Raw genomic sequence first — 13,264 nt, 5'->3', positions numbered from 1 at the left:
AGATGATAAGAAACTAATGGTATGGATACAGGGAACAACTAGGTTTTATTTCTTGAGTACCTTTTTTCTTCTGCAAAGATCAGGGCCTGGAATTATTAGTTGGAAGTTATCCTGAAGGTCTGTTGAAGTTTTTCATATTGAAAAATGCTGTGCCTTTAAGCAACTTAAATATGCTTCTGTATGTATTTGATTTTGCTTTTTAAAAAAATCATAGGTCACTTTCTGATGCCTTGCTATCTTACTAATGGAGATAAATAAAGTAGTTGTTTTAATTGTGCAATATTTTGGGGGCTAGAAAAAAAATCTGTTTGTATGTGATAGGCATTAAAGATATGTGATGTGCATTTGAAGGTCAAATTTTTTATGTTAATAATTAAAAGTCAAAATTATATTTAATAGAAAGGTACACTCTTTGGTTGATAGAAGTTTGTCTTACACTTCAGAATCTGGTATAATAGTTTTTGTTGGTTTTGTCTTCATTTCGGTTTTTTTTTTCTCCTGTTAAGGAAGTACTGAATTTTGAAATTTGAAGCAGATGAATTGTTACATCATTCTGTAATAAGTTTGACTTTTATGCCTTAAATATTAAAAGTAGTCTTCTGACAAATATGTCAGCTAGCAGCAGTTGCTGATTGTGACTTATAAGAAATGCAGGTACTAAGTGTTCTTTGCTGCAATTGCTGCTTTTCTTACAATTGAATATTATTTGTAATTTGGTTGCATTAAATGCTTTAGTTTTGGTTTTCTGAAATACTTTATCATAATAACTGCAGGTTTTTCATGTGTTATGTGATCTGTACACTCACGGAGTATATACACGGATAACCCAATAGTGTCTGCATACAGTCTCACAGAAGAGTGCTAGAAGGCTGCACATGGTGTTACAGCCTCACTCAAGTTTGAGGGGGTAAAATAGAAAGAAAAAAATTAAAAAAACAAAGGTTCCTTTTTGGAGATTTATACCAATTACTTCAGTTCAACTTCAGTAGGAATTATTACATGTTTGTTATTTTTGCATGCTGTATTAGCAGAATGCAAATAAACCAGTAAATTAAGAATTAATACTTTGCAAGCTAGATAGATTTGGTGAAGCTTCTACAAGTACAATTAAATAGAACCGAGGTAAAAGCATAGATCTGCTCTTTAACTCTTGAAAGCCATCAGACTAAATATGAGAGATCTATTAACAGTAGGACACTCAAAATACTAGGTCATTTAAAATTTGAAATACCATAAACACAGTCAGAATAAAACTCTGAAGTAGTCATACTCTGAGTTTTGGATCATGAAGTTACCTAGACAGTCTTTTAATTTCTTTTATACAACAAGGACTTCATTGATTATTTTTTTTTTTTCTTCTGTGGGATTTTTGAGCATTTAGGGTTTTGGGAACTACTATTTTTTGATCTTTGCAGAGGTCATATGTTTCTGAGTTTGGAATTAATGATCTATTTCTTCTGAATATTGAACAGATGACACAATGCAAGTAGATAATTGTGAGTAGACTAGAATAACTAAAAAGGTCTCCCTTGTATCTGTTTTTAATTCTTTTATTACCCAGAACTCTGTTATACTCTCCTATTTTTACAGACACTTATGTTAACCTCTGGACTGAAATAAAGCTAGATGTAGTTGGTACTTTAGAGAAACTGTAATGGTCTATAGTTTTCTGTTTGTATAAACAAGCTGAAATACCATTAATGACATGTCTGTGTGCTGCTTAGTCAGCTAAGTATTTGCAGAGATTGAAAGGAAAAACAAGAAGCATGAGACACACAATAGCCATTGCTGAAATCCTTTCTCATTAAGTCTATATCAAATATACAAGAATATATTGGTGAACACACCAAAAAAAAGAGCATCTTAAATAGCTCTTTTGAGACTTAGGGGTAGGCTAAATTGTTTGGTTTTATTCTGTCTGCTAGCTGGAACTGTATCATCCCACTTCTCTGAGCTCAGGGAAGTTATAAACTTCTGTATTTGAAGGACCAAAATACCAGGTATCAGGTCATTTTAGGAGTACTTACCTAACAGTGCCACAAAGTTCATGTGCCAGACCTATGAAACCATCTTTTTGTTTCTTTTTAGTGGTGTTTTTGTTTAATCTGACAATTTACCTTTGAGCATATACATTTATAAAATACTTGCAAATAATGCATGTTATGATTAATTTTCGATACTGTATAAATCAGGTATAATTCTAAAATGTTGACTGAAAATTAGGAGGCGCACATTTAAATAGTTGCTGGGAAAAATATTCTTTTGGGGAGCAATGCTATTCTAAACTCTTTGCTGAAAATCTGATTGAGAAAAGATACAGTAGCAATGTTCATAGATCAAGAAGGTGATGTTTTCTGTGCTTAGTGGATCTCTGGTCTGCATAAAAACTGAAGGAGAATTTCAACTGTAGAGAAAAAATGAGTGTCCTATGAAACTGGAACACAGTCTGTATGTACCTTTAATACCAGAGCTAGGATAAGTCCTTTGTTGTCATAACTGATGATCAGAACTCTTAAATTTACTCTTTCCTTCCTTCCTTTATAAAAATCTCCTTTGGCTGGAGGATTTGGGCAATTGATCTAGTAAAGAAACAATTTTAAGAAGGCTTCTTCCTTTACCTTGTGCTGACTTTACAATCCAGATCTTGAGGGTAATCATATAACTGTATTAGTTTAATTAAATATACTGCTGGAGGGAGAAATCTGTGCTGTAACATCCAGTATACTTCATCCTGAGATGGTGTTCATGCCATTGAGCTGTTTGATATAGCTAATAAGGTAAAATTAATCCTGTATTAGTAGTGTTAGAACTTTTCCTGTTGCAAATGAAAAGTAATGAACAGGTTTGACATGTATGAATCAAGGCAAAGTACATATGTAGAATCGTATCTTTTGCATGTATGTGGTGTATCTGTTTAATAGTGGAAGGGTTGTCTGATTCAGTGATGAGTGGAATGCTTTGAGAATACCTTCTGAATACTTCAAGTCATGGATGAAATACTATCATAATGGGATCTCCAGGAATGAATGTAACAATTGTTGAATGTGTTGTACTCTGAAGTATATTCTGCTGATGCAATTGACATAACAGACAAGTGATTATTACTACTTATATTACCCTGTCTCCCATTACTTGTTTATATGTGTCCTATATACCTGTACTGCCTAATACAAAATTAGTTAGTGATTTGTTAAGCTTTTTTGTACACTGTGGATAAGCTTACTTTTTCTTTATTAACAGGGTCTTCAGCTACAAAAGAGAAAAGACGACATCGATCTCACAAGTTTCTGCTTCTCAGGGTTGGAAAACCCATGAGAAAAACATTTGTTTCTCAAGCAAGTGCATCGATGCAACAGTATGCACAGAGGGACAAAAAACATGAGTACTGGTTTGCTGTTCCTCAAGAAAGGTAAGGAGGTAAACTGTAAAAATCAACACTTTGCAATAGGTCTTTGAGCTTCATTTTTCTGCACCATTCAGAATTTTTCAGTGACTGTGTCTATAAAGCATCACAAAAACAGGTCAGCATCTGAGGATATTGTTGATTTGGTTTGTATTTGCCCCTGGAATACCGCATTACCTTACAGAAATTTTAGTGATATACTTGAGTTACTTGTAGATTCTCCCAGTAGTTTCTCATGGTATTATTTAGGCTTTTGTTTGTAGCAAGTAATTACTGAAAGAAAGATTCAAGTAAGTGAATCTGTGTATGGTGGAGGAAGTGAGTTCTGCAACAAAGTTTTTATTGTCGTTACCTGTGCTTCCCGTTATTTAGAAACTTCCTAAAAATTCTCTCTACTTCTTAGAGCTCTGAGTTCAGAAGAGCTAGCTGGGGCTCTTTTGTCTTATCTTCATATATGGAACATGAAACCTTTCCAGGAAGCAAATTAAGTATGTCTGCTGGAAAAATATCTAAATTTTTTGCACTCAAAGACATGACATGTCTATGCTCACTTGTAAGTCTTGTATTCTGAAATGATCTTTATTAGGAAACTGTGGCTTATTTTCAACTTGAATGTGATTTTTGGGGTTATTACATCCTTGACAAAGAGTGGGGGGAAAAGAAAGAAACAAAAAGCTATCATCTTGTATAAATACTTACTCACAATGATGAAGTCACTTTTCCATCTTTTCTTTTGAGCTGGATGGCATAGAATGTCCAGTTGAGGCACTGCAGTTGAGGACAGATATGGATCAGTTGGAAAGAGCCAGAGGAAAACAGCAAGACTAATTAATGCCTAGAAAGTGTAACATATAAAGAAAATTAGAAGTAAGTGGGGTTCTTTAATCTAAAGGAGAAAAGGTTGATTACAAACATAATCATTTCATACTTAAGTTGGTTGCAACAAGAAAGGCAGTAGTCTTTTTTTCATGTCCTCTGTGAACAGAAATGTGTAGTGGACTGAAGTTACATCAAAGTATTCGAGTTATCCAACAGGTAGAATTGAGTCTACGCTAGTACATCACTAGTCCACTTTTAAACATCACTCCTGCTTCCTCTTAAGTGGAGGAGATGATGCAAATTCTTGAGTCAAATGTCTTGTCGCACTAATTCTGGTGTAGTTAATCCTGTCTGGGCCAAGTATCCTCTTGTCATTACAGTCAACTCAAATTTACTTGTTCTATCAGTGTCATATTTAATTTGAAAACTGATAAATGTTTCACATATGACAATGATGTCTAGCTCAGTTGATTAAAACGTTTATTGTCTCTGGTTCATTTTCTAATGTAGCAGAGCAAGTACTTACCTTCAGCATAAGGCAGAGTTTATTACCTGTTTTGGAAGATGGTTCTTAGTTTGCAGTCGGTATCTGATCTTGGAAATTACTCCACCTGTAAAAGGTCTCTCTCTAATTGCATGGAGAGTATAGTACCAGTTCTTTATTAATTTATTGTGTCCTGTGTTTTTTGTACACAAAAAGTCACATGTCCTCATATTGGGTTGTTTGTTTTCTTAATTTGGTGTTAACCTTGATGAATGCTACTGTGCGCAGGTAAAAACATTTTAGTGTCAATCCAGTTGCCTTCTTCACCTAGTGGTAGGAGAGAAAAGTCAGTATCTGACAACCTGCATTATTTCAGTGTTCTTAATGTCAAATGAGCTAGTCTGGGAAGAAGCGTTTAAGAGTTCCTTAAGCATCAAGCTTTGTGGGCCTTTATTTTTAGCTGCTGTAATTATACACAATTCCAAGTTCTTGAGAAGTGCTATGACATCTTAAAATTTTTACCTCATTCAGTGCATGAGGAGTCTGCATCTTCTTGTTTTGACTTCTGTAAAAGAATTTATCTAACTTCATGCATCTGAAATATTTTACACTCTCTTACTGCTAGAGAATTTTTTTTTTTTCCTTTCATCAGTGTTGTCCAGGAACCTTAATTTTAACAAGGGTAACTGATTAACTGACCCTAGTTAGAGACTCTTACTACACACCTGTGTGCAGCATCCCTTTAGGCAGAGGCACATGAAAAACAAAACTGCAGTTTTTTGCAGAGATACTGCTCTGCATCTCTTGGTATTCTTCCACTATTCAGTTTTGCAAGGATTTAGTAAGGGGGGGGGGGGCAGAATGTTCAAATATTGTTCTTTAGGCTAATCCAGTATGCAGATTGACTGTAGTCAATATCTTTGAAGAGAAACATAAGGAATAGTCAAATTCTTGTAACCAGAGCCATAAAGCTCTAACTCTGAGTCTCTTTTCCACGATGAAGAGATACTGGTGGATTTGTTGCGGGTCCTTTTTCTTAGTATTCTGTCTGTGCACCTACAGGAAATATTTAAACAGTACAAACTGACATCTAGTAGGATTGCAAATAACTTTCTTCTGTGAATTTGGGCATTTTACTCTTCCAAACTGGAAAACCATGCCATTTGTGGCAGGTAACTTAAAAGGAGGTAATTTTGAATCGTGGTACTTAATGCAGTCAGAGTAGTCTGCATGCTTTCAGTCTTATTCCCTCATGTCTGTAGTAATTCTCATAATCTGTATAATTTTGGTTATATGTCTTGGGAACGTTCATCTCTTCTTCAGGAGTAGGGAAAACAGACATGCAGGCATCTTTAAATTCCAATTTTGTTTGTTCTTATGTAACTCTTTTTAACTTAAAAAAAAAATTCTTGGTGTTTTATTTTGGAAGTTGTTTCAGTTGTAAGCAGAGGTTTCCAACGGGACAGAAGTGGTTGAAACCTGTACTTGAATATGAAATCACGGTTACTACATTACCAAATTGCTTCCCGTTTTTCCTCCAGTGTCAGTTTCATATAATTAAAAAGAAAAAAAAAGAGCTAACTAGTTCTTTTCAAATATATCTCTAATACCTAGTGAAACATGAAATAGTAAGTATTTTCATTTTAACCTTAAATACTTCATGTTATTAGACAGGATCCAAACGATCACAGAACTTATCTTTCTTCTCCGTATCATTATTTGACTTCTCTAGGACAGATCACTTGTATGTCTTCTTTATCCAGTGGAGTCCAGAGATATATGCAGAAGATACTGGGGAGTCTCTTCGGGAACCTGGATTTATAGTAGTGAAAAAGAAGGAAGAGCCTGAAACTAGTGAAGAATCTACTACTGAAGATGCTGCTAAAGAGTGGGAGGTAAGGAAGAACAGTGTCAAATATTATTTTAATATATTCCAATGAAAGTATTAAAAAAGATAGTGTTAAATACTTTCCGAGAAGAAAAACAAAAGCAGTGTACTATATTAGTCTGATTACTGTGATCATGACTGTTTAATTTATGCCATCCTAATGCTTTGCTCTAACATCAAGTCAGGGCAACATTTCACAATTGCAAGTCATTTTTGCATGAAGCAAATTGTAACTTAAAACTCCAAGTGAAAAGAATGTGAGTATAGCAAAGAAGTTGCAATTTTGATGAAGCAGACATAATATTCAGTCTAGTAAACTGACAGTTTTCTGATACTTATTATTGTATCTAGAATGTTCAGTATTTATTGGTAAGACTGAAAAAAAGGGATGGAGCAGCATAAAAGGAAAGGAACATCTATTAATGACTTGTTTCAATAATTCACTAATTAATTTTTCACTTTTAACTTCTTCGTGCATTAAGACACTGTTGAATGAACTTTAAAAATAAATTGTAACTGGAACTGTCTCAACTTTTTTTATAACAAACACATTTCTCTCATGTGAATCTGTGTCCACTGTGCTTCTATGGACACATCTTTACATGTCTACATGGTTTTGTTTTGTAGTGTACATACAGTTAAAGCACTTGTAGTCTTGTGCCTTCAAGTCTTGGTCAAAAGTTTGATGATTCTTGTCATATATATATATATATTGTGGAAGTATCCCATCAGCACTGTTTGAGTCTCAGGACAGCAATTGCCATCTCTGTAGACTGATCTTCTGTTTTTTCTTCCCCCTACCCCCACCCTGCAATGGAGCACATTGAAATTAAGGAAGTCTACACTTATATTTTATGTAGAGGGTAAAAGAAATTTTAAAGAACTGCAGTAGTCTTAACTACAGGTAGTAGTTTTCTTCTTAGCTCCAAAATGTAGAATCTTAGAACTCTGACTTCCAGCTTACTTACGTGAAGTATTAGACTGTGGCTACAAAACACTCTCTGCAGCTCAGTGATTTTGCAGGAACCATATTTGCTTTCAGACATGGAAATTAGTATCATAAGAATATGTCTTCTGAACCTTCATATTTTCAGCATATGTTTTGCTTGAGTACTTTTACCAGCAGTTATTTTGGTGTTGACTCCTGCTCAAAGCCTTTATAAGTGTTTGATGTTTTGAAACTTGGCCTTTTGGAACATGGGGATCAGTGAAAAGTGATCAATATTATGATTTAAAGCACAGTATGTCTTTTTTAATGAGCTCTTCAGTAACTTAGCACCTTAATATAATTACAGAATAATTTTCACAGAAAATAGTGAAAATTTGTGTTCATGATTAAATGTTGTAAGTTTTTAGAAGCTATTTCTGAAGATATTTGAGACAATCCGTTTTCTGCAAGTACTAAAAATCTGTAAGTTATTTACCATAGAATGAAGCCACGGCTTAAACCTTTATTTAGGTCTTCTCTGGAAACAGTTGTAGAAGACATATTTCAAAAATATTGTAATTTCTGTGTTATGTGACATTATGTCAAGGTTGGTTTCTTAATATTATCAAATAATTTCTGGATTTAAAAGTTAGTGTGATTAATGAAATGGTTAACTTGATAAAAAAGATGTTATGCAAATACAAGAAATATGGTAATGTGGTCTTTTGTGCATTTTGACTTGAGTAATGTGACTTCCTCTGACTGATTTCTAGCACAAATCTGAAAGTAAAAACTAACTTTTTAATTGGAAATGTTTGACAGTACGAGATGGTTAAACTTGTCATCACATAAAACTGCATTTAGTGGCTTTTAACATATGCTAGAAAGTATCAGTAAATACAGGACACTGTAACTGTTGTCATAGTCATTACTCCCATTGAATTTCAGTCATTATTTTCAATCAATATACTTCCTTCCTTTAACCCAACGAGCTTTTCCTCTGTCCGTTTTTACTCCAGTGCAATCTAAGCAGGTGAACAGTATAACTGAAACCTTTTTGTAGGTATTGGGCTTGAAAACAACCTGCCTTCTTCAGATCACAGGGATGGGAGAATTGGGGTGGAAGGGAAATGGAAAGCAACATCCTGATGTGCAAATACATCGCAAAGTACTGTTGATCTACCAAAAGACTGAGGTAGTGGAGTATCTTTCTATTCCAGAAAGTGTTCTGCCTGTAATTGTAATCATTGTACAATGTCTTAAAATCAGAGAAACAGGAATGAGGGTTAATGGGTTGTTGTAGAGCCAGGTGGGTGTCAGTCTCTTCTCCCAGGCAACCTGCAGCAGGACAAGAGGAAGACACGGTCTTAAGCTCTGCCAGGGGCAGTTTAGGTTGAATATTAGAAAAAATTTTTTTACAGAGAGAGTAATCAGACATTGGAATGGGCTGTCCAGGGAGGTGATGGATTCACTGTCCCTGGAGGTTCTTAAGATGAGACTGGATGTGGCACTTAGTACCATGGTCTAGTGTTGGATCAAGAGTTGGACTTGATGATCTCAGAGGTCTTTTCCAACTTGGTCAATTCTATGATTCTGTGATTGTCTTGAACTTATGTAAATGGGCTTACACCAAAGAAGAGGGTGTTATGAGTTGTATGGGATTGTTGGGGTTTTTTATGTGGGTGTGTTTTGGTGTTGGTTTTGTGATTCTTTTTTACCATCTGTACTGAGCTATAGACAGAGAGGTATATTTATCATGGTGTTCTTTTTTTATTTGATGTGTCTTGAGTGCAAATGCTAATGGCTTTCTGTATCTGTTAGCACAAATAATGAATAGTAGTTTGTGTTAATAAACAAATGCTTTCTCCAAAGCATATTCCGTACTTGCATCTAAACGTGCAAGTACATGCATGTTTATTGACAACAAGCTGACTCCTTCTGTTGTGCAGTGCCTCAGAAACCACTGCTATCAGTACTTTATGGTCTAATCTTGTTTCCTTTTTTAGTTCAAGTTGTGTATATTGTAGGTTCCTATTGAAACCTGAAATCTGTTAAGGAAACAGATGAATTGCTCTGCACTAGAATAATTCTTATTTAAAGAGTTGAGTCTTCCTTTCCCCTTCCCCCAACTTCTCCCTGTCATTTGATCTCATTTATTGCCATTATTCAAAACTGAGTGATACTTCAGGTCCATGTAAATCTAAATACTCATCCACAAGGTGTTTGAAAACAGGAAATTTGTTGTCTTAGGATCCACAAACTTACAGTAGTCTTAAAGTAGTTGGAAGCGCATCTGTTTTGTTTTCATTATCTTGTTCATTTTTCAGAAAATACAGAAAATTAGTTTGATTTAAAGCTGTCTAGAAGTAAATTTCTGAAATAAAGTATGAGTTGATAGATATTGCAAATAATTTTTTCCAGACACAGTGAGTCGTGTTCTGGACTCGCATTTCATAATAATTACCTTTTGGTTTTGCATATTAAATGTCTGTAGGAAACATAGACATAATACTTCTGGAAAGCAATATTCTATGATAACACTTGTCAAACTGAATTTCAGTTAGAACATTAGATGTGGTTTTAAAATGCTTACTAGATGAGACCATTAGTTGCAAGTGAAGTTCTGCCTTCGTGGAATGGCATTTGACTCAGACACTCAACCTTTCACCACTAACAAAACTAACTTCTGGAGTGTCTCAATTCTATTTCTATGTGTTTGTAGAAATGTGAAGGTCACAAACAGTAATTGTCTCATGGTGAGATAAGCACCTATGTCCAGTATTCCAGTCTTGAAACCTTTTTCAAATATTCTTTATTGGATCTGGACTGTAGCCTATAACATTTCTATATTAAAATAGACATTGAAGTTTTAGAATGCACTGCTGTATTAAGTTTTCTATATTCTTCATCATATTTCTTCTATAAATTTGCTTCTATCCCTACTGTACACTTCAGTGCTGGGATGCTAGTGCAACAGCTGCTTGTTGTGTCTTACATTTTAAAATGTGCTATGAACATAATACTATATAACAAGCTGGATAATACTGAATCAACAGAGCAATGAGAAAGCCTAGAAGTTGGAATGAAACAATGCACAGAATGTATTTAAAGATGCACCATGCTAATAGTCCTCAAAATAAGAATATTTTTCCAGTATGTTTCTTGAAATGTTGTCTCTTTATGATAATATATTGGATATATAAGCTAGTTGGTTATTTGGTTTTTACATTGTGTATTGTCAGTTTAGAAATTGGATGTGTCACTATGCAGATGTTGCTGTGCATTAGCACAGCATGTTTAGTAGGCTTTGCTCTTGTACTGAAGGATGAGTGTCTTGAATTCCAGCAGTCGTGCAATACTAGAAATGTTTCTGTTAATTTGTTGTGATTGAAGAGAGAGACTGGTGTCTATTTACATAATCTAATGCCCTTTGCAGAGATTGGTAACTTTCATTCTTGGTTTTGCAATTACCTTGAGCAATATTGTCTCAACTTCATGCATGGGATATTTCTTGCTTTGCTCTATTTTGTCTCTACTTAATCTGTTTGGAATCTATATATGACTTGTAAGTCAAAATTGAAGGTTCTGATTACTTGGAGCTGTCCTGTAGTTGGAATCATGAATGTGGAATTGTAATGATGGATATTTCATCTATCTAATAGAGAGATTTGGGACAGTCTCTCTGCTAAGAGTTAAAGCAGAACCATTCAGCTAAAAAGCTTGTGCTTTTGAGATTCTTAATGGCTGTCAGCATACCTCTGGAAATACTGAGGAAAACTGTGATGGAAAAATGCTACCTTTTTTTTTTTTCCCTAAGCTGTTGACAGGAAGCAAAGGATGACTTTTCTCAAATTAGACTTCCTTTCTTATGGAAACTTTATCGGCCAGCTACAAAACTGTGCTAGTGCATGTTGTATTGATACCCCTGGAGATAGCTTTTGTAATGTTTAGTGGGTTTTATACCTGTAAGGGGGAAAGCAATCAGATCTCAGCTGTAATCCCATGTTAGCTCCACCTACAACATTACAAAGACCCAGTTGTTCTAGACGACAGAGTAGTAGTTTTTCATAGGAGCCTGTACCTTATTTTTATTTTTTTTAAATTCAACTGCATTCTAATCTCATTATTCCTTAACTTGGCACTTGTTTCTCAGTCATCTGAAAGGCTTTTTGTACCAAATAGAACTTGTCTGGTTTATCTTTAGTAAGAATCAGACCTTAATTCAGGTGACTTCTGTGTGCTTTAGCATCAAAATATGAAACTGCCTTTCTTTCATGTAGTAGGATTCCTTCCAGAGACGATGATTTAGGTGGTCTGAGCATGTAAGTTAGATGTCTTCCTAATTTTTAAGTTCTTGGCAATTTATGTTCTAAAATTATAATAAAAGGAGTAAGCTTACAGGATGTTTCTTATCGGAGCTGTAAAATGCTACTCTAAATTTAAAAATATTTTAAGACTATAACAAAGTTTATAACTCCAGAGTTTTCTGTCATATTACACTAATGTGTATTAAATGATGCTATTTTAAACACTACTTGTGACAGCTTTCAGTTTTTTCTGCTGTCCTCTTTGGCGATTGGAGCTTTTATTATAATCCTACCTATAAAATGCCTGCTAGATGTAATTAAATAGCAATGTCATCTTTTTTAAAAATGCATTCTAACAAGTAGATAGGCTACAGAAAATGAAAGTAATGTAATTGCTTATCATTTGTTTGTTCCCAGGAAAACCAATACAATGGCATAAAAACAAACTTTCTTTTTGTCTGTCACAAATGCAAATGACTTATGAATTGCACTGAGGCACTTGAGTTATACAGTCTGGTTCTTATGATTTATGTTTTTCCTCAATTTTAAAGGCTGCTTCTGAAATTGGAATACTAAATTCTGAGAATAATCTTATTTTATGCATATACCTTATATATAATCTTCTCAGGAGATGCCTGAGGATGCTCATTTTCAGTGTATCGTGCTAGTGACTTTTTGTCACAAAACCTGGTCACCTACAGGGCTGCTTCATGTGGAATCAATAGCATAAACTGAGTAATTATGCCCCCCAGGCTGCCCCCCCCCCAGATATCCTTCTGGGATAACCTCTCTCTTGAGAGGGAAGGAGCACAGGAAATAGAGTAGTTTTTACTAATATAATATTGCTCAAAAAGCATGAATATTAAATATAGGTATTGTAGAATTCAACATCACAACTTTTCTATTACTGTGGTATCAGGGCACTGTTAGCTGCTAGGTAAAACAGAATAATGCCATCTTACCCAGCTGCAAAGACACTCTTCCACACCCGCTGTCCAGTCTTTCTTGGACTTCCAGACTTCCTTGAAGTTGGAGGGAGTTACTATACTTACTGTCCTGTTTCAGGGTTATGAGATCTTGTCAGCTGATAACTTGAAGTCTGGTGTGGCAAAAGGTGTAAACTAGGTAACTGATTTGGAGTGGAAATAAGACGTTTCATTAGTTGTTGGCACTCTCCTTTTTCTCTGCCTCTACTTTAGTATTTTTTAAGACAGATTAGTTTATTAGAAGAAACAATATTGTGAAGTGCAGTTACTGAAAGTACTATGCACATTGATTGTGTAGCGATCTTTAGCTTGGTTACAAACTAACAATGACAATAACAAGATTATCATTTGGTGTAATTAGATACATTTTCTGTTGCTCTGTTGTCTAGGTAGCAAATAGGTGGATGCTCTCAAGTGTTTGCTGCTAGTTCTGCACATGTCAGGTCTGA

The 13,264-nt window shown here is 34.8% G+C and overlaps 1 protein-coding gene across 7 annotated transcripts in view; it reads left to right on the top strand.

Annotated features, from left to right (window-relative positions):
* Positions 1-13,264, top strand: part of OXR1 (oxidation resistance 1) — a 229,544-nt gene that overhangs the window by 189,408 nt on the left and 26,872 nt on the right. For all 7 annotated transcript variants that reach the window (XM_018077523.2, XM_018077529.2, XM_018077539.2 and 4 more), the window contains 2 exons: positions 3,241-3,409; positions 6,439-6,601. In XM_018077523.2, the coding sequence (XP_017933012.2) occupies positions 3,241-3,409; positions 6,439-6,601 (332 nt within the window). The remainder of the gene's footprint in view (positions 1-3,240; positions 3,410-6,438; positions 6,602-13,264) is intronic.

Source organism: Manacus vitellinus, unplaced genomic scaffold, assembly GCF_001715985.3.
Source record: "Manacus vitellinus isolate BGI_N305 unplaced genomic scaffold, ASM171598v3 scaffold_1_pilon, whole genome shotgun sequence".
NCBI classification, from domain to species: Eukaryota; Metazoa; Chordata; class Aves; order Passeriformes; family Pipridae; genus Manacus; species Manacus vitellinus.
Note: the sequence above shows the minus strand (reverse complement) of the source record. Positions and strands in the feature narration are given on the sequence as shown.